Raw genomic sequence first — 22825 nt, 5'->3', positions numbered from 1 at the left:
AAGACACTCGCTCGTTTTTATTTTATTAAAAAGTCTTATTGTTAAAAACCAACAAAAGTATATATTCAAAGTAACTTACATAATGCATGTAACAAGAACTGTGCTAAGGCTATATTTGCGCCTCACATTGAAAATCGGGCGAGACGTAAATGATATAAGTACAGTAGAATCCCGAAACAGTTAACCAAAAGTTTCAAGGGTGTTTACTTTTCCGAATTATTAACTTTAGAAAAACACGGAAATAAAAATAAATTTGGTGATATAATACATTTACTTTGTTTGCATAACTCACGTTTACTCATAACAAAACAAAAACTTAGATTTAATTTGTACTTTTTCATATATGTATATACATTTTAATTTGTAAGGGACTGACTGTAACTTGTCAATTTGCAGTACAGTTGTCAATCAGCAATAATGACCTTGGAGTAAATTATTTTCAGCAGTAAATTTGCGAACCTGAAAAATATTTTGAAACACTTAAAAATTTATAATGATAGAAAAAATAAATTTAACTGCTTAATAAACGAATGGTGGAACAAGCGGAAGATTAGCTCTGAATTCATCCAAAACTTTTGCGAGTTAGCGTATTCCAATGGGTTTTCAAATCCCATGAAGCAACGTGGCTTGCGAATTTACCAAGTATCAATGGTTTAACTTATGCGAATACTTATTTTTCGGCCAGGTGCCGTTTTTTTGTTTGCCGCGACAAATATTTTATCGGGCAGAAAACTATAAAACAATCCAGTTTCATCTGCGTTATATAGCTGCACGTCCGAAATTTCCATTTCATTAATTTTTACCCGGAAGTTATGAATGAACGGTATTATTTCTGCCTTGTCCCTTGAGAAGATTTCCCCACAAACTTTTAAGTGGCAAATACCATATAGTTTTTGAAATTTGTTAGCCATCCATCATTTCCATGAAATTGTTTTCCAGGGTGCAATTTGCACATCCTTGCCTCAAGAACGGAATATTCCGATTTATGTAAAGTTTTCTTCGTTGCAACTCCAAATTTTTCTTAATTTTTGAGATGACCGCCTTAGATACATTATGAACCAATGCCAATCGATTTCCATGAATACCTTCACCTTTTTTCTGTTTTGCTAGCATTTTCTAACACATTAACTATAAACAACTCACAAGCTCAAACGTTCATGACAAACTACGTATGTACCTCGTGTCACTGACAATAATTTTTCACATAGAAATTCGGAAGTTTAGAAGTTTACAACAAAAAAAATATTTTTAATATTTGGTCGCACCACCCTTTTGATTTTCTACTGCCTGCAGTCTTCTCGGCATTGATCCAATCAGATTTTTTCGCACACTCGGACTAATCTTGTTTCACTCCTCTTGAATATCATTTTTCAACTGGTCCCTCGAAGTGCACCACCTGTTCTACATCCTGCGTCCTAATTTGTTCTACAAATGCTCAATTACATTAAGGTCAGGGCTTTGTGCAGGAGTTTTGATTACTTTTGGGCAGTTATACAAAAACCAACTTCTCACATCACGCGCCGAATGTATTGGGTCATTGTCTTGATAAAACTGAAAGTTGTTGATTTTATCCATTTAATGCACGAAGATGAACCGCTATTAGAAAACCCCGCTTTATTCTATTAACATAATTCTCATATTTGCAGACATATATTGAAACACAAAAGCACCTGGAAATTTTAATTAAATTCCCCGGGTAAATGATATTTCAAAAAATGTAATTTGCTAAGTTGGTAGACTGCCCTTAATTACTATGCCAAATATGAGCGCGATCTGCCAACCAGTTTGTTGACAGCATCAGCTTAAGTCGGTACACCTCAGTAGTGTGGGCGCCACTTTTCCAAAAAAATTACGTCCAAATATGCCCCTCCCTAATGCGATCCTTTGTGCCAAATTTCACTTTAATATCTTTATTTATGACTTAGTTATGACACTTTATAGGTTTTCGGTTTTCGCCATTTTGTGGGCGTGGCAGTAGGCCGATTTTGCCCATCTTCGAACTTAACCTTCTTATGGAGCCAAGAAATACGTGTACCAAGTTTCATCATTATATCTCAATTTTTACCCAAGTTACAGCTTGCACGGATATGGTGCTTGAGAACTGTCAAGCAAGTGTTAGAGAAATGGCAAGAGAGCTCAACATCTCTCCGAGTCCGTTCGAATGATTTTGGTGGATATTTTGGGTTTGAAACGTGTTTTTGCTCGACTCGTCTAGATAAAATTGAATTTTTTTTTTAAGAGTACCGTAAACATGTTTCTTTGGACATGCTTCTTATCCCACATTCATGAAGAGCATTATAACGATGGATTTATGGGTTTGACTTGTTTGCATATCAACAATAATGCATTGGAGCCCGTTTTCAGTCGATCGAAGAGATAAAACAAAATTCGCTGAATAGCTGAAGACCATCCCAAAAAGTGCTTGCGAAAAGTATTTCAAGGACTGGAAAAGTCGTTTGCATAAGCTTATTACATCTAGTGGGGATTAATTTGAAGGGACAAAATAAACATTTCTGATTAATTAAATCTTTTGCATTTTATTTACAATTACCGAGTACTTTGTTGTTACAATGCATACGATATGAAATTCGAAAATCTTAGGTATATGGGCGCGAAAGGAAATTTAGTCCCGATTCAACTCATTTTTGACACACGAATACGAATTATGTAATATGTTAGATTAATTGCAATTTGTGGACGTGGCAGTGGTTCGATTACGCCCATCTACAATACCAAACTTCTTATGGTGCCAAAGTACATCTGTACAGCTTACACGGGCGGATGGACGGACGGATTTCAACTCATATCATCAGCATTCATTCATATAACCGTATATCTATCTCGATTAGTTTTTGGTGATACATACAACCGTTATTCCAACAAAACTATTATACTATATTGCAACAAGTTCTAAGAATATTGCAAAATAATAAGATTGACCAGTACTCTAGAGTATTGAATATGGTGTTTCTGTGCGAAAATTTGGTTTTCTCTGATTACAATCTGAAATTTACAAAATTTTCCATTCCTAAATTTACATATGAAATTTTACAACATTAGTTAAAAAACCAATTGCTTTTTTTGTTATGTAATGGAGTGGGGAGAAATTAAATTATGTAAGCGTATGACTCGAAACGTATTTTCTAAGGGCAATCTACTTCCATGTAATTTTTTTCCATATCTCTCTATTGTAGATGCGTTTGAAGGAAACACGAGAAAAGAGAGCTACGTCATCGAAGCTGAAAGCTTCTCGCACTCACATATCGTTGAATTTGGCTAAGGAAATACTGCAAAAGATATGTCTTACCGATATATCGAAATCAAAAAGCTGTGAGAATCTACATGTTCTATAAGTATCAGCAAATAATACCAACTGCATGGAGCGGAGTATTCATAGTAAACGGATTACTCAATTTAATTAAAATTTAGCAAAATCTGCCCTTTGGAAAGTAAATTGTGTGAACGTTCTATGGAACAGTATAAAAAATATGTTTTAGGATGTATGTATTGGGTGAAATTTATTTTCAAAAAACAGTTACTATTATGTAGAATATATTTGTACTTAGATAAGTTTTAGCCAAGTGTTGAATGAACTGTAATGCAAATCTGTTAGCTGTGCTGTCAATTCTAAATTGGAAATATATAAACTTTACAACTACTGCAAATGAATATTTATATAACGAATGCAATGAAACGAAATGAAAATTTACGAATTGTTTAAAAATTATACAAACTGTTTCGTATATCAACAATCTACCTACAACTTTTAATGACAATGTACCTATTGCCAAATTATATCACACAGTTGTGATACTGTTTTTACCAGTTGAAACAAATATGAGCAATACATAGACACAAGCATACTTGTATTGCATACGATAATATACATCAATATGTTTTAATATACTATTTATAATAAAGCATACAAAAATGCGACTGTATTCAGACACTTGATACTCGAGTATAAGAATAATAATTTCGTTCAAAAATATTTCTTTGACTATTACTTTTATATGTAAAGCTTAACTCTAAATAAAAAGCAACGATTTCTTTAAGATCCATTTTGGTAAATTATTCAGTTAGAAACGTTCAATAATAATACTTACATACAAGGTGCGTTCCAAAATAAACACGACTTTTTGAACCTAGTGCCCCCTGGTGGCGCCATCTATATGTCGACTGGTGCGAACCTGCTATCTTTATCGATTATCCAGTGAGAATTTAATGACATTTCATGGATTGGAAGTGAAGTTATTGCGTTTGTATTATCGGTGAAAAAATGAGCTTCGAACAAAGAGCCAACATTAAATTTTGTTTTAAAATTGGTAAAACTTTTACCGAAACGTTTCAATTGATGAAACAAGTTTATGGCGATGATTGCCTATCCTCTAGCAGAGTGTACGAGTGGTTTCAACGTATTTTGAATAAAATAAATGATTTTGATTTTGCCGAAAAAACCATTTGTTTTTTTTTTTTTAAGTCCTGTTTACTTTGAAAAACACCTTGTATTTTTTTACATTCATTGTATTCAAACTCTAAAATACTCAAAATAACGCAGAGAAAAGCTTAAGATCAGTATCTTAATTTTGACATTACCACATTCGATAATAAAGGTATTCGATAAATACACAAAATGGTTCAATTAGGTAGTCGATATTCACTCGCAAAGTATGTAATATTGGGCTGTTCTATAACGGCAAGTAAAGCTGCCCTATTATTGACCCATATTATATTATATTTTATCTACTCGTATATACACTATATTCTAAAAGCTCAACTGATTTTTATAATAGTATTTTATCTGAATTTGGCACAACTACTTAGAATATAATAAAATTATACTTAAACAAATAAGTTATTGCTAACTTTTTAACACAAATGGGTTTATTTCTTTCTTTCTTCATGCAGTAACCAAATTATCGTGTTCTAGGAATTTCAATTAAATTCATGAATTTATTAATTATATACTTTAAGTAGAGTATACTGTTGTGTCCAGTATCGAACAGCATCTCTTGTTGATACAAAAAAAGTAAAAAGCGGATTAAGTAAAATTGTGCAAAAGTTCTTGATACATTATATGACAATTCTTTGAAAACGGTCAAACATGTTAAATTTGATCACATATTGTAAAATAAGGTCTTCCATATTGCATTTTGTTTATTAGTAACATTTACTGACTTAATACTTTAATACTTGTCTTTTGCTTCATTCCATTTATGGAGTTGACCATCACATGTTTGTTTTAGCGGACTCCAAAGTTGATATTTTTTTTAGAAACTTCTTAATGGTGGAAATACGTTCGAATAAGTTTAATTGCTTTCGCAGCGATCGCCAATTACAGTTAAAATTGCATCTTCCTCTGTTGAATACGGAAATTTTACAAAATTATTTTTTTTAAACTGTATCAAATGATATTATTTTTTCAAATTCACAATTTACGTATATATATGTCCATGTAAGTGGATTCATAAATACGTATAGAATAAGTACTTACTATGGCGTTGACTTAAACAGTGTTAAAGACTATCTTCCAATCTTATCAAAATATACATACATGGTATACATACATATACACACTTATACAAACATTATATTTCTATACATATATGCATATTTGAGCTATTATATAAAATAAGGTACTTAGTGTACATGTAATTTATATATATTTTAAATGCATTTTCTTAAAGAGTATAGACGCTTTATGACTGTTAAATGTTGACTAATGTACAAAATAATACTAAAATTTAAATAAATGGTATAAGTTTGTGTGGAAACTTCTAAATATAATCAGTTAATTGGCATACTTTATAAAAAGGTAGGTATGTTTCGGGCTATTTTGTTTTTTGTGATAACTCAATGAATATAAGTTTAACATTTTGAATAAAAAACAAATTTTTAAAATCGCTGATGCGACTATTTTAGTTGAATAAATTTGCCTTTTATACTCTTGCACCATGTTTCTACTGAGTTTAACAATTTTGATCACCTAACGGTTGTGGGTAACTATCTGTCTGTCCGTCTGTGTAAGCGATATCTTGATTAAACTTTATACATACTTATATTCCTTGGCACACAAGGAAGGTTGCAAATGGGAGCAATTGGACCATTGGCCACAAATTACAATGCAATTAATTGAAAACCTATAAAGCGCCATAACTAAGCTTCATAAAAAGATGCAAGACTGCTGTTTGGTAATACAGACCGCATTAGAGAAGGGTATTTGTGGTTTAAAATCAGGGTTCTCATTTACTACTCCGTAGCAGCAAAATTTCTAAAATTATTGCTATGCTATCGCTACCGCTCTCACTTTGTCGGGAGCCACAGCATAGCCTTAGCATAACAATGTAAAGTATGTGCTCTACTCTGCTCCGAGTTTTGTTAGGTAAAAAACTATAGCTGGAGCGGGAGCAAAAAATTAAATTCTGCGCTATGCTCTGGCGTAGCGGTAGCAAAAAATTGGGAGCGGTAGCACAGCAGAGCTAATGAAAATTTTCATGTGCTACAGCTCCCGCATGTGTTTGTCGTTTTTTTTTGCTTTTTTGCTATTTTCTGTCATAATGTTTGAATTAATTGAATAATTCAAACAAAAAAATGTTATGCAAATCATTTTGGCACTTGTTGCGTCAAGTGACTTTATAAATCTAAAATCAAATATTTTAAGAAATATATTAATAAAGTGAATTAGATAATAATTGAATAAATTATAAAATTTTTTTTATTATGTAAAATATTTACCATTTTTATATTACCAAGAACATCATCTATTCCAAATGTATTACAATACTCAATTACTATGAATTTTCGAAATTAATTTTAACTACATATACTTTCCCCCTTTTCACATATATACATTAGGGTGTTTTTATTTTTTTGAATTATTAATTTTGTTCGGTCCCGTCACGAAATTTCCTTGGAAATACCCAAAAAAAAAATTCCCTGAAAATTTTAGCCCTACTTATTAACATTACGAACTGGACCGAGGCATGCACAAATTTTCCATAGAAAATACACTACAATCTTTGTTTTTTATCTTTAAATTCCTTCAGATCAGAGGTATTTTATGGCATCGCTTTGACTTTACACGCTGTAGCTCTTGTCAGTTATACAAAAAAATGCGAATTTCGTGGAAAAATCAGGTTTAGATACCTCGCCTTTATCTTTTGGAATACACGTGGTTAATATTCATCTACTGATTACCAGTACCAGTTTTAATCCATTGCACTGCGTATTTGCAGTTCTATTCTACCATTCCCAATATTTAGTAATTTTATCATTTTTTAGGAAGAATCAGTTTGAAATACTTCAATGTATATTGCAAAGAATCGAAAAAATTTCTGTATATCTAAAATTATAATAAACCTTTTTATCAACACTCCAATTATTCCGCTATATCTTTATGTTAGATATCCCGTTTGGTTTGTTATGAATGCATTTGCGTCCTTGACCAATAATCTGGCAAAGTATCCTCAGTGCCTTGACGATTAAAATTTCAATGTCATTTTTTGTTGTGATATTAAATATATCGGACAGGTTCGTCTTAAAAGAAAACTACCTGGTTAAGGAGCAAAATCAGTATAACCCATGTACTAAGCATGTTTGGATATGAAAATTTTTACTTATTTCTTTCTATTTTTGACATATGAGTTTGTACATATGAGTTGTATTGAATTTTAGCATAAAGAGATAAAATGTATCCTATGTCCTTACCCTGCTTCTAAGCTACCTCCCCACCAATTTTAAGCCAAATCGGTTCAGCCGTTCTTGAGTTATAAACGACTTTCTTTTATATACCAACTTGTACCAGAAAATAGCAGAAAAGAAAGAAAAACAACAAACACATTCGGGAGCTGTAGCACGTGAAAATTTTCATTTGCTCTGCTGTGCTACCGCTCCTAATTTTTTGCTACCGCTACGCCAGAGCATAGCGCAGAATTTAATTTTTTGCTCCCGCTCCAGCTATAGTTTTTTACCTAACAAAACTCGGAGCAGAGTAGAGCACATACTTTACATTGTTATGCTAAGGCTATGCTGTGGCTCCCGACAAAGTGAGAGCGGTAGCAAGAGTAAAATGAAATGCTACGAGAGTAGCGTAGTTTTTCAAACGCTGTTTAAAATATTTTGGAAAACCATCACAAACCACTTTAGCTAAATCAATAACATACTGAGCACAAATTTTTACAGCAGTGTAAAATGAATGAAATCGGATTATGACGGGTTATTCTCCATATAACGATTAAATAAAAAACAACTAAAAGTGCGACAAAGCAATATATAAAATCGTTAGATTTTTTAGTTAATTAAGTTTTGCACCCGAGATAGTAAAAAAAGTTTTAAAGAGCTGTTATCAAAATTGGATATTGTCCATATTTAGGTATCGGGATCTTTTCGACCAATTTCAGCCAAATTTGATACATATGACATTCCCATGTCAAAGTATGAAAACAATAATCGGACTATATCTTCCATAAAACACAATTTTAAATTCCATCTGCTTTTTTCACTATCCAGAATAAAAATCAGGAATCCCGATATAGGAAAACTTTGCTTGAATAGTGCCCTTAAGTTGTACCACCTGATGACCAAAAATGGTTGAATTCGGACTATAACTATTTAAGCCAATATTTCCCGCAGCACCCATTCACGTAATATAAAGACTTTCGAATTTCCGGCTGATTTTATACTGCATACATTGGCGAATATGTGAGCTGTCTTAATAAAATTAACCCTCATCGAGACCCTCGGGTCTGGCCAGGCATATTTTGTTTTTAAATGTTATTTAAATATATGTATTTAGAGTGTAGCAAACGACTTGCGCTTCCAAGTAGCTTCCTAGAATTTTATTATCTATAGAATTCAGAAAAAAATTCAAGGATATCGTATCGAAAAGGACTAAAAAAGGATATTATAATATTACACCTTAGTGCACCAATGGTGCTTGGCTAGACCCCAATTATTTTGTATGAAAATATATGAACTTTGGTATGTTTCTATCACTTCGCACGGTTGATTTATCTGTTTTCATGTTCGTTACATGTCCAAATTGGTTTGCATGTTTATCTAGGTCAAATACTTTAGCCACTAGAGCGTTTTAAAGGTTAAGAAAAATGTAATTTTTTTGTAAAGATTATACATAGGTCATTGTATAGACAATATCTTTAATTTTAATAAACTTTTTAAATTTTTGTTTTCAGCTACTTATTCGGCCGGTATCTTGTCAGCAGTTGAGCTACTTTTTTTTGGCACCTCGGAAGACAGCCCACCACTCTATTATTTCTCAACATTATCTTAGAATATAGCTGAAAATATACCTTATTATATTCAAAGAAGTTCGAAATATTTAATCAGGTACTTTCTCTTAAAACAATTCACGAAAATCGCCTAATTTTTCATGCGTCACACTGGTATAGCCCCTTAAATTATACTACAAGTTACAGCTTATACGGGACGGACGGATAGACAGATTCTGGGGTCGAATCGTTACGGATCAACAAACATACGAAAGAAAATTACGTGATACGTCAATCGTATGCGGTGATTGGCATTATGACATACGATAGCAAACGGATCGTAATGTATTTTACATTCACAATAGTTTTTAAATTCCACATTGCTTTGGATCGTATTTTAGGTCACAATAGATGTGGAACTGTCAAAACTGTTGCGAAATTTTCAATAAACTAACAAAAGCTAGTTAAATATCAAAATGGATCCAACTTTGTTTTATTATTTGAGCTTTAGTGAAAGCGATGGAGATAAAAAATAGTGCGGAAATAGCTAAGAGATCGTAGCAATAGCGTAGGTATAAAAAAAAAATTATGAATCCTCAATAACAAAATTTTCTTTGTAGATGAATCGTTGAACAAAGCATTGGAATCTTAAAAAGACGGTGGAGAATTTTAGGATATAGCAAGGGAGGAAGGTATCCCTCCACAAAAGTGGAAGATTTGTAAATGTTTGTGAGGCACTACATAACATCTGCATAAAATATACAATAAGTTACGACCCTTAAAAAAGCGATTCTTAACACACACAAAAAATGGGCATGGGTAGCGCTCCGCCTCACCGCAATCGACCAACCGATAAGAAACCATATAATGAATTCTTTAATAAATTTAATTCAAAAATGTATACGTCCTTAACTTTGTAAATAATTTTATTTTTAATGTCAACTAAAATACAAAAATTTTGTTCGTATAAATAATTTTTTAAATTTTATTTTTAATGAGATATTCCATTCATTATATTCTTATTTATGTTATTTATTACTAAAAATTATACAAAACATAAAATTTAAAAAAATTTGCTCACATTTCCATAAATTTGTCTATTACGATTGGTAATTTGCGTTCGAATGACGATTCGAACGAACGGATACGTTTATATACTCGTTCACGTTTGTCATCATGCCAGATTACGATAGAAGCGTTACGATCACGCATGTCATAATACGAAATAGAGGCTTTTACGTGACGAATGATACGTTCACGGATGTAACGATTCGACCCCTGTATTTCCACTCGTTTCATCATCCTAATCAATTATATACAAACAACTCGATTATTTTTAGGTGATACAAGCCATGGTTAGGTGAGAAAAACTAGTTTGACCAGTAGCAACATATTGCAAGAGTATTTAATGTTGGATTGTAAAGTTATATAATGTTATACAGGGTGGCTCACCAACCGTGCTACAAAAACAATCCTTAATTACTTTTTGTAATCAGTGTATTACATTTATTTTTCATTGTATAGCAAATTTTTTTTTATTTTATATTACTAAAGTCGGGATTTCCTCAATTATCGATTGAATGGACTGATTGAATTCAATCAGATTTCTGGTTTTGAATGTCTTTAGCTTGACATAACGCCATAAAAAAGTCTGGTGCAGTCACGCCATGTGACCTTGAGGGCGAGGGGAAAATGGAGTATCTTGATATTATTTTGTTTTAAAATTTTCGTTGGAGCTCCGGAATACGTCTTCGACGTAGTTCTGGGTAAAAAATCTCATTCAACATCTTCCGTTACCATTTTCTTGAAAAAGTATGTACATCTTGATAAAACTAGACACCACATAGTGACTCGTTCTGGGTGAAGTTCTGTCTCAAGGATTATTTCCGGATTCGAATCCCTGCATATATGGAAATTTTGCTCGTTTAGATTTTCTTTTAGATCAAAACGAAGTAAGTCGATTAATCACACGGAAAAAAGTTATTACGTTTTGATTTTGTGGCGCGATTCGTGCGCCACCCTTTATTATAAATTCTAAATCGATCCGGCATAGATTAATAAACAATAACAAAAATAATTTTAAGACTGTTTGAAGCTGAAAAAGGCACATATTGTTTTTTTGGTGTCTTAAATGCTATAAGAAATAAAATAACAGGGAAGGCCAATGTAGCGCTAGAGTCTTATAACAATCCGCTCAATTTGAAAGCAATTTATCTTATCCAATTAGGGAAATTTAGCGTCAGTTGACACCACGAACCACAAAAAACATATACATAGATATGATGCCGCTTGCGACTATCGAATGCCCCATAGGTTCGATATCTCTGCGGGCATATATGTCTCATATTGTACAATTGGTACTATTGAGTATAAAAACACTCGACGCATGGTGACGTTTCATTTAAATCCGTTTATCTCGCCAAAAACGCCTCAACTTGACTGTCCAATAGAATCACGCTATGCCCAGCTGAGCGGAATCATCTATATAGTAACTATAAGTTGCCCAAGTTACCCATTTCATTTTCGTCAATTTCTGTGAAGTTATACCTTATTCTGGAAAATAAAGTGCCCAATTTTGAATATCTAAAATGGTAAGTATCGATGTTGTTTCGATTTTATTGTTCATTTTTGTGCGTGGTGAAATTTCACTGACATTCAAACGAGTGTTTACATAAAAATTGAGGTTAGGTTTGTTGATTCAACAATAGTAGTAGCCAATTTTGCATATAGAACCCGTGTTTTAACTTGCCCTCGTCCTCGGAACCCGGCGATTCCCGACGATAACAGCTGGTCCGGAAACGCCTGGAAATCAGGCACGGAAATTTTCCCAGCTCTATCGGGAAATGTTCCCGATTTTTATTCACATTTTGTAAAAAAAAAAATATTTGGCCGAATATGCTGTCACGACTCCGTGTTTCTCGCACAAACTTAACAACAGTACTTCAAAGTCAGTGAAAGTACGATTAATCGAAAACGTTGCCAGTGCCATACGAGAAGTCGACAAATTCTTCAAGGACTCATTTCCAAAACGTGTGACTGTATTAGCAAAGATATGTAAGGTATTGATCAAAATAAAACACCGTTTATTAACCGAGAATATTTATATTTAACTGAGAATATTAGAATGTTTAATTTAGTATATAATTCAAGAATATTAAACGTAAAGCTCCAAAAACCAAAGTTGCGCGTCTTACTTCCTCGCGTTCGCTCTCGATACTCTCTCGCAAGCATCCCTCGTCTTGCCACCTGTTGCTCATTTCGTAGGCTTGCCATCTATCGTTGACAGATACTTGGTGAAAAAATTGTCCAGTTGTGTGAAACAAGATGGGTAGAGGGGCACGATGCCGTCCTTCAATTTGTTGCGAAGTTACAGTTGATCATCGAAGCTCTGTCAAAAATCAGTGAGTGGAAGAACAGAGAAACAACAGGCAAAGCAACAATTCTCATATCGGCTTTGTGCAAGTTTGAATTTATCGTCGGGCTCTTCTGTCTCAGCGACGTTCTATCGCTCATCTCATTCGCTCAGCGTAGTTTTTCAAAAGGAAGCAATGGATTCGGCGAAGGCATCAAAAATGATTGGGACGTTGCTTGCCACGTTGGAAAAAAGAGGAAAAAGTTGATGAAATATTCCGATTGATTTATTTAGAAGGCAAGAAAATGGCGGAAAAACTCGATGTTGACGAAGCGAAATCGAGAACATGTGGTCGACAAACGAAACGCGAAAATTACGACGTGAAAACTTGCGAAGATTACTAGAGGGTCTCTGTCTACATCAGTGACGAACGCAGGAAAAAAATTTGAGAGGGTTTTTTTTGAGGAAAACGAGCGTTCACTTGAAGCGACAGATATAGGGATTGTTGTTCCAATCTTTAAAAAACGATGCACTAAAAAAGTTTTGGATCTCTTTTTTGATTTAACCAGTTCCTGAAAATATATGCAAAATTTTAGTTAGAAAATATATTCTGAAGAAAAGATTTTTAACCTTTTCCACGTTCTAAATTCACAAATGAAAAACAAATAATGAGTAAAGTTGTGTATCTAATTCAGACCAGTGTTTTCTGCTTGTTTTTATTAAAAATATAGACATTTTAGTTAAGACACTCAAGTATTTTTTTGCAAATAGCATAATTTTTTTTAATTTAAATTTATTTCACAACAGTTTGCTCATGGAACGAAAACTGAAAGTCATAATAAATGAGTTTTTATTTTTCCTGTATTATGATTAACAATAAACTCTAAAAAAATAATAGAAACCTTATTGGTGACTTTTCAGTTCAGAACTAATTTTCAAAAGAAGTCCATTTTCGACTCACAATTCCCCTTAAATCTAAAAAAATCCAGTTCAGCAGCCACAGAGTTATAAGGCAAGCTCATTACTTTGAAGCAAATTAAAAAAATGTCTCTGTCCAGTTTATATTTTTCTGGGTTTTTTAATTGGCCTATATTCCAACAACTTTTTAATACTATCCAGATACAATAGGTTTGTTTTTAGTTTAACATTTTTATAGTTTCAAAAAATTAAATTCTATCAGCAGAAAAGTATCAAATAGACCGTTTGTGAACAAAAAAGTATCAAATCACAAAATTTAGAAAAAAAAGTATCAAAAAAGATACAATTGTATCAAAACGGCAACGCTGTTAGTGACTAATGTATTCATTTATTTTACATATTCATACATCGTCGGTAGAAAGATTGCTTTGAAAACAACAAATTACAATTTTTCAGATGACTATGTAGAATTAAATTCTATTATTTAAAAATTCAATTACTTTTTTGAGGTTTTAAAACCCCAAACAAAAAATTGAAGGCAGCGAAATTCCAACTTCTGCACTGGAAACATTAAGAAAATGTGATGTCGACATATTCCCAACAATCCACACCTATCTCCGAGTATTCTGTACACTTCCCGTAACAAACGCGAGCTCTGAACGTTCTTTCTCTTATCTTCGCCGCATCAAAACATGGCTTAGGACGACCATGGTTCAAGAAAGACTAGTTGGATTAGCGTTGCTTCATATGCATCATGACATCGAAATCACCGTTTATTTTTACTGTATTTCTCTCGCAATAATAAGTTTGAAACCCAAATCGAAGGATAAATTCAATTTCCCCCCCAAGAATCGTCTCTGGATCCGCCACTGTTGTATTAGTTAGCGAAAAAGTGAAACTATGACTTTTATACATATATTATATACATATGAAAAATGTGAAGTATGAACAGGTGGCGTCGTTAAATTTCTTGAGTTACGTTTGATTATTTTCATTAATTAGTTGAAGAGGGTATATAAGATTTGCCACGAAGTGTGTAACAGCCAGATGGAAACGTCGGAAACTGTCTGTCTACATATGTACACGCGAAGTTCCTCTGTTTTTGAGGTATCGAAATGAAATTTTACATACGCCTTTTTCTCGCCAAAATTATGTTCTTTTTTTTTGAACTGTCGACATCGGACCGCCTAGGAAAATAAAATTTGACAATATATTTTCACTTGGCATGGATTGTTCTCCAAGCCAACGCTAAATTCTCCTAACATATTATTCAGATCGATCATATACATACATATACATATATGTAGCTGCTATACAAACTGATCGATTAAAGTGAAGTTAAACATCTATGTACATAAAAGATCTTTTTTCGTGATTAGAAAGAATTAGCAAAACCTTTTTCGTTGGTTGCGAACCGTTGACTGGTTACGGTTCCAGATTTAGTTTATATGTTAATATACATACATATTTACAATAGTTGCTAGGAGAAATGCAGCTGTGATGTGAAAGGTGTTAAGGCGTCATTCCAGCAGAATACACATACTGATGGGAGTTATTTTTATGCTCTAAGAAATGTTGCTACAGAGTATAACAGTTTTGTTCACCTGACGGTTGTTTGTATCATATAAAACTAATCCAGAGAGATATCGAGTTATATATACATACATACATATACAAATGAACAGAATGGCGAGACGAGTTGAAATCTGAGTGACTGTCTGTCTGTCCGTCTGTACGTTTAAGCTCCACAATAAGACACAAGGTTATGTATCCGACATAAATTCTATCGAAGATATATTTAATATATATGTAGTATGTGTTGAGAAGATGTGCAAAACGTCTACCAGAGGATCGAAATTCGTTGCATTAGATAAAGCCACCTGGGTATTTTAATATTTAATCAATTATGTATGTATATAGTATATAACAACCGTTAGGTGTACAAAACTAATATAACTTTTGTTGTAACATGTTGCGAGAGTATAAACCTTAAAATTACACTAGTGGATGCTCATGTCTGCGTCTTATTCAGTATCTAACGTTTTCATTGAGCAAACATTCATTATTTGTATATCTTTTACACATACGTAGATATTTATATAGTGGAAAATTTATTGTAAACTTAATTAGTGTGAATAACATTTTTAAACATCGTTTGAGTAAATTTGTCGAAGTCTATATAACTAATCGTTCGCTTGCAGTAACGATCTATTATCTACCGATTTTCGCCGATTACAAGTTTTCCTTTAAGTATAGTTCTTATAGTCTCCTCTTTTTGAGATAGTTTCTTTTGCATTTTTTCGATCTCTTGCAGATGACGAGCATGAAGGCCACGCACTTGTGACTCTTTATGCTTTACAATGGTTTCAAGACGTTTTAGAGCGTCCCAAGTACTTTGTATATTTACTTGTCCTTCCTCCATTTTCTGGGTCCATTGCAATGCAATTCGCAACCGTGCCTTCAACCGATCTCTAGAGCGCTTGATTTTTGCGGTAGTTCGCTGAAAAGAAATGACACTGTTTTGAAACTCTTCTATTGCAGTGCGCTGCTCTTCCAGTCTCTTCTCCAAAGTCTCATTTTTCATTCTCATTTCAGAAATTTTCCTATTATCTTCCTCATGTCGCGATTGAAGTTCTTCAACAGATTTCACGAGCATGTGTTTCTCGTCCTTGTACTGCTCTTTCAACTGTTCTAAAAGTGCTTTACACTCTTGTAAATCGTGCTCTATGCCATCAGTGGCATGCGGCTTGAAACTTTTGAGCGACAATAGCTCATTCTTGCAGCGTGTGTAAGCAGCTTGTAAATGTTCCAGGTCCAAAACCAGAGACTGCATTTTGTGCTCATAACAATGCATTACTTCCATTAACTTTTCTTTGGCCAAGTCCGATTTTCTTGTTTGAGCTTCAACTTTTGCGCGGCAAACATCGATTTGTGCCTGCAATCGGGTACGTTCTTCCCGCCAAGAACTAACGTCTCGACGAAAGCTTTCGTTTTGTAGCAATAGACTATTATTTTCTTCTAGTGCCTTTTTCAGTTCCCCTGTGAAATGTTCAAATTCCTGATTATATTGTTGTATTAAGTGTTCTTTATCCCGAATCATTTCATCATACGAATGTAGCAACGGCGCAAGTGAATGTGTTCGTACATCACTCTCTTCCCACGTTGATTTAGAAGACGAATGTGGAACAACATCATCAGAACTTGTGTTATTTGTATTGTTTGTAAAATCTTTAGAAAGGCGCAAACGATCCTGATAATTTTCAATTTGTACATTAAGGCGATACACAAGAGTCTTCATCATCGATACATCAGACGCTAATGTCTGATTTTCAGTCAAACATTTATCTCGTTGTTGCATTAGTTCCTGACAATGACTACAATTTGCAACATCGAACTGCAAGCTCTCTACACGATCCTCCAGGGTATGTATGTGCGAACGAAGCTCTTTGTTTTGTACGTCAAATTGTTCATTAAATTTGTGTAAGGTGGCTAAACGTTGCAACAATTTTTCCATTTGTTTGTCTTTGGATTGCAACTGTAAGGAAAATAGAAAACTCATTCCACTTTATTTGAAAATATTGAACTGTTGTGTTATTAGATATTACCACTTCATTGAAGTAACTGTTAATGCGGATGCTTTGTTTAATATTGGGTTTATGTTCCTCAGAACGATTTTCAGCAGATCGAGAACGGCGGTTAAAGTTGCCCGAAATGGTATGCACCTGTTTTTCCGAGTAACGTTTTTTGTGAACTTTGTGATTTGAATCATGACAGTTTTTTACTTCTTGCATTTGCTGACTGTCAGAGAGATCCAGATCCGTAACGATTAAATGTTTGCGTTGAATTTCGTTTTGTAGCGAAGTCATATTTATTAAGAAATTTATCTAGTACATTAAATTGTCTTCACTGACTGGCATTTCATTTCTACTGTAATAATTGCAAGAACAAAGTAGTATACAAAACAATCATTATACATCTCCATGGTGAGTACTGGAAATATATGTATTCATACTTACATATGTATGTATAAGTTTATGTATGTAAGTATGTATGTAGCATTTTTGGGGGTAGATGCATGTCATTTATTAACAAATGTCATTTTTATATTGAGACAAAATATATGTAGGTCTTTAATAATAACTTCAAAGCCGTTTTGCGTTTAATTAAACTTTTATTTTGTTCCTTGCTTCGTTAAATAAAACAAAAAATTTTAAATTATATCGCATTTTTTTGTTTATGTTTACGAACTTTAGTTAAACTATAAAAATATTTTATTGTAAAAATAACCAAAAGTTTGTTCAAGTTATATTATTTTATTTTACGTTAAGGATACGTAAATGGCAGTAGAGACAGAAAAGGCTCATACTGTCATATCTTATAATTGAAGTAGAAAATTAGTGACTCGCTTCGTTTCGCTTTGGGTTAAAGGCTATTCGTATATATGTATGTGTGTATTATTGCATAAAATATATCATATTTTCAGCTAGTTGGGTTGAAAATTTAAATTCAGTTTTATAAATTTTCCGATCTTCTCCAATACACCAGAATACACAGATTGCATGAGTTGTTTGTAAGCTTCTTCGCCCATTTGCATTCGCAATGTATTTAATTGCCATTCCAAATATTCTGTGAGTACAATTTTATGTACTGGATCTTTAAGAGATAGCTGTCTACAGCGATCATAGTGATAAGTCTTATAGTCAAAATCGTCCATTATACAATAATTGCTTGTATCCAAGTCATGTTCATCGAGAAAAACTAAAGAGTCGCAGAATTTGATTTCCTTCTCGCCAGCTGGACAGGGCGGTGTATTTACAACGTTATCAGAACTGTTGATATCGTCAACTTCATTATCTTCTTCGCGCATCACATCCATAAGTGTGTCTCCAATATTTTGCATAATTGCTGGAAACCGTTCTATTAATATTGAATTATTAGTAAAGATCGATGCGAAAGACATCGCAAAAAGCTTTCGTTTTTCTACTTCCGTTACCAACGGCATCTTACGTATCCACACGTCAAGTATAGTCTCTAAAGCATTAGGCAACTGTAATTCCTGCAAAACTGCAGTGAAAACAGATTGACTAATAAGCAATACCCTCGCAACCATCATCAAATACATTGACATCAGAATAGGAAATTCTTTGTCCAGGTACACTTGCTTAAAAATATAAGGCAAGGCGGGTCGTACCAATTCCAATCCATAATTTGCATCTGACTTTAAACAAGTTTCGAACACTTTAAGCATCAATGTAATGCCTTCTGGCCGCAAATCATCGAACATTCGCGCACAAAACTGGACGAATTCCTTTCCATAGCGTTCAAGAAATGAATGTGCATCCAAGAGTATGTATGCTTGAATGAGGATCAAAACTATTCGCAAATTTTCCGAGGACATTTCAATGATAGGCAGAAGGTTTTTGCATAAATCTAGCAATTCTGTAGACATAACTGTCGAATTCTCTACAACGGCAACCCAAAGCGCCAAACCTTCCTCCATGAGGTATATGTATGACAGCTCCTAAAAAAAAAAAAATAAAAAAAAGGGAATTACAATTAACACAACAAGAATATTAATCATTAAAAATATATCCACTTTTAACAAAAAACGTCTCAACCAAAGAAATTAATTAACTTAATTAAATAGCAAGTCTCAAGTAAAAATTGGAGCGCCATAAAAAAATCTCTAAATTTAATATATTCGTGAAAGAACTCGATATTTAATGGGAATACTGTGATAATTAAACAAATCACTTATGTGTTAGGACATAAAAACATTATATCACTATGGATGTTCTAAATTAAAAAAAAAGTTTATTCCGAATATGGAAATATCGATGGAATTTGTACATTTAAACTCTATTTTTGCCATATATTTGAGCTTGCCTGCTATAATGTAGCTAATTATAATATTATTTAAATACATCTTTTTGGTCTTAACAAAAACTGAGGCATATTTTAATTTAGAAATCTTCGATTTTATACGCAAAGACCAATCTGTTATTCTAAAGTCATAGGCTGAAGTTAAAACAATTTTAAACTGATGTCTTTTAGATTGACATCTTCTGATTGCCACAGCGCTAATATTATTATGCAACTTTTGAAATCTTAAATTCCAATTATATTTTGATATTTTATTCGTCTGTCTATCCTTTTATATATTTATATATTTTATATCTCTACATTATGCTCAAATCGCATTTTTTCTTAAATTACTCATACAAAAATATCAATGTTTAGCATTAATCTTGATATACAGAATACAACTGAAGTTAATTGAATTTGATAATTTTAAGTATTACCTGAAGATCAGTGCTGAGCTGTATAACGTTGTAGAGAAATGGCTTCATAGATTCCGGTATATCACGCAATGCTTTTGCTAGTTGCTGTAATGTGCATATGATAGCACATCTTAACATATTGAAGTCCTCGCTTTCCTTCCACAAAAGTGGCAAATACGATATTAGATTGTCAGCCTGGAGTTCAATGTTATCACTCATTTTTTCTACAATACACGACATTATTGTCAACACATTCATTTTCGTGTCACATTCTCTAGCTTCTCCCAGGAGTACGAAAAGTGCATTAAAACAAGGTTCTAAATAAGGTAGGAAATGCTCGGGTGCAAATTCAAAGTCTCCAATTAAGGTAGAAAGTGTACGGGAAGCTGCAAGTCGTATAGACATATCTTCAGTTGGACGAAGTAAATGCAGGCATGCTTCGTAAGCCAAAGGACGTAAGTTTCGTGAAAATTTAACGGCCGCCCATTCCGCTACTAACCATATAATTCTTCTGCGAAGAATTCGAAAATTATCGCTTTCAATCCGCAACTCCCCCAATAGTTGATTACTAAACCAAGAGTCAAAGTCAATGTCATTGAAAAAGTGAAATGAAGCTAATCCTGCAGCATTATATATGGCATCTTTCTGAAGCATATCTTTAAGATCAGATGCGGGGGTTAATTCGATTTGCTGAGCTTTTCGTATATACTTTACAACCTCAGACGTCATTTGAGACTGGTATTGACTGAAACATGTTAGAAAAAATGATTCAATGCATGGACGAAGAGCATACTTCCAGCTCTCCCCGCCATCATCTTGAGCGAAGCCCTCGGGATCTTCCATCCATTGATCTAGCTCGTTTTGCGTTAACAAGAAATAATGAGTTATAACTTTATCGGAAATATAACATAAACGCTCGTTTGTGAAAAAATCTGATAATGCTATATGTATAGCTGCGTCCTGTTCAGCTGCTAGATGTTCACCAGCAGTTACTGAATTTGCATAAGCACTACACATCATTATCCCTTTCATAAGATTGATGCAATGAATTGCAAAGTTGCTGAAGTTTATGACATTGTCAGTAAATATTAGACGCGCACCTTCATGGAAGACATGTTCAAAACTAAACTCTAGGGCAACAGGAACAAAACGCCCAAATGAACTGGAGTGCATATCTTGAAATTCAGTTAACGTCTTCATTTGTTTCAATATAAACTTTTCAATTAATCTTATTAATTGTTCTTCAGCTCCAAGATGTTGTAATTCATAGCGGCACTCTAAGCATTGCTTAAGTCGTGTAAATAGCTGTTCTAGAAAGTGCATGCAACATTCTACCTTAAAGGGCTTCGGAAAACCATATATTGTAAGTTTTCGTAAAATTCGCATCGATAAAAGTGCACGTTCTAAAGTTGATATTGCATTTATAGATGCCGTTTTGAGTTGATGAAAGAAAAGTGTAGTAAAAGCATCCCATAATTCTTGCATGTATACGAATAAATTCCCCGCTAGTTCTTCAAAAACTCGTTTCTCTGCCATCATGCGTCGAGATGCCAGTGCTTTTATCACATGATGAAGAACAAGTAAGACTCGCTGTTGTTCTCCAGCATCACCATCACTTTGTGCACACATTTGTAACTGTTTAACTAGCTGAGGTATTAACTCTGGCCAGTCACGAGGACAATCAATGCGGGCTATGCGTGCAATAAGCACGGCAATTTGTAAAGCCACTTGTGGTACTGGTTCCGTACTAAAGTTTTTCAATAATACCTGACGAATTTGTTGTTTTTCTTCATTAGGCAGTTCATTTCGAGCATTTCGCCTCCAATACTTATTTATGCCGTTCTTTAAATAAACTGCTGCCATCCATCGCACATTCAAGTCAATATGAAATTGATGTTGCTCGATATCATTGCCACCATGCATGGCAAAACGTGCCAGGGTAGAAAAAAATCCTGGCTGCGTTTCCCATTCTGCCAACTGAGCTTCAGCCTTAAGAACCACCTCATGATTAGGGTCGGTGGCGGCACGTAATGTTTCGCACACCATCAACTCGGGAGAAGCCAGCTCTATGTTCATCCCCTGTGAATTGAATTTTTAATATGTAAAGCTTAAGTAGACAACCGAATGATTCTTTGAATTTGTAAAAAATACTACAATACATACAAAAATACTTCATTAACGCTTTTAAAACCCTTCCTTATAGTTGTTCCGGGCTGCTCACGAAATCGATTTAACTTTGCACAATTGTATTTGTTTTAATTCCTATATCGATGTTGATGGATTTTGACACCAAAAGTTATATGCAAAAAGCTAAAATTTACATACATACATATGTTGGTGACTATTTGACACCAGCTGCCAATTCAATTGTTGGGTACGTTCAATTCAAAAAGTTATTTGCTGTGTTTCATGACAAATATTTAGTATTTTAGAAATAATTTTACAATCAACGTAGATATTTCTTTTGTTAACAAGTCTTGTATTGCATAATCTCAGCGAAAGTTGCAGGTGTATACTTTGATATAGAGTTAATATACATACATACATATATTCTATATACAAATTTATTTCTTTTCGGAAAATTTTCAAATGTAAACAAAATTCAGATACTTCGCGCTCATAAAGCATTTCGGATCAAATGGTAGCCCTAGAATAGCAATAAAGAGCTGAACACATGGAGCGCGACAGACTGCAAGCGACATCTGTCAATTACTAAAATACACACGTTCTAAAGGACACAGTTATTTAGACAGCTGCACGACTACACGATTGCAGGCCGACTGTTGTGGCTCTCGCTAACTTCAAAATATTCTTAGAGCCTTATCACACGAGGCAACTTTTGTTGCGGCAACTCTTGGTTTATAGGCGAGGGGGCGACGAGGAGAGGGGAATCGCGCCGAGTTTCCAGTGTTCAGCAACTCGCTTTGTGTTCTTATTCGTAGCAGTTCGCTGCGACGTTTTTCGGCATTCGTATTCTTTCTTTCGTAGTACATAGTTGCATTTGCGTATATTTTTTTGAAATTAATATTTTGAATATACTTAAAAAA

The 22825-nt window shown here is 33.7% G+C and overlaps 3 protein-coding genes across 8 annotated transcripts in view; 1 reads left to right on the top strand and 2 right to left on the bottom strand.

The window, feature by feature from the left end:
* Window positions 1-3665, top strand: part of LOC120770484 — a 149314-nt gene extending 145649 nt beyond the window's left edge. For all 6 annotated transcript variants that reach the window (XM_040097997.1, XM_040097996.1, XM_040097995.1 and 3 more), the window contains one exon: window positions 3195-3665. In XM_040097997.1, the coding sequence (XP_039953931.1) occupies window positions 3195-3353 (159 nt within the window). In that variant the 3' untranslated portion in view covers window positions 3354-3665. The remainder of the gene's footprint in view (window positions 1-3194) is intronic.
* Window positions 3666-15261: 11596 nt separating this feature from the next.
* On the bottom strand, window positions 15262-17681 carry LOC120772822 (protein Cep89 homolog). The gene is made up of 2 exons (XM_040101619.1): window positions 17103-17681; window positions 15262-17032 (listed from the first exon to the last, which is right to left on the bottom strand). The coding sequence occupies exons 1-2, from the start codon at window positions 17361-17363 to the stop codon at window positions 15713-15715; spliced, it is 1581 nt and encodes a 526-aa protein (XP_039957553.1). The 5' UTR covers window positions 17364-17681; the 3' UTR covers window positions 15262-15712.
* A 109-nt stretch (window positions 17682-17790) lies between these two features.
* On the bottom strand, window positions 17791-22098 carry LOC120771306 (importin-11). Its single transcript, XM_040099241.1, has 3 exons — window positions 21942-22098; window positions 19800-21857; window positions 17791-19018 (listed from the first exon to the last, which is right to left on the bottom strand). Exons 2-3 carry the CDS (start codon window positions 21852-21854, stop codon window positions 17981-17983), a joined length of 3093 nt encoding a protein of 1030 aa, XP_039955175.1. The 5' UTR covers window positions 21855-21857; window positions 21942-22098; the 3' UTR covers window positions 17791-17980.
* Between the last annotated feature and the right edge of the window lie 727 nt (window positions 22099-22825).

This window comes from Bactrocera tryoni, chromosome 3 (genome assembly GCF_016617805.1).
Source record: "Bactrocera tryoni isolate S06 chromosome 3, CSIRO_BtryS06_freeze2, whole genome shotgun sequence".
NCBI classification, from domain to species: Eukaryota; Metazoa; Arthropoda; class Insecta; order Diptera; family Tephritidae; genus Bactrocera; species Bactrocera tryoni.
This window is presented reverse-complemented; position numbering and strand designations above follow the sequence as displayed.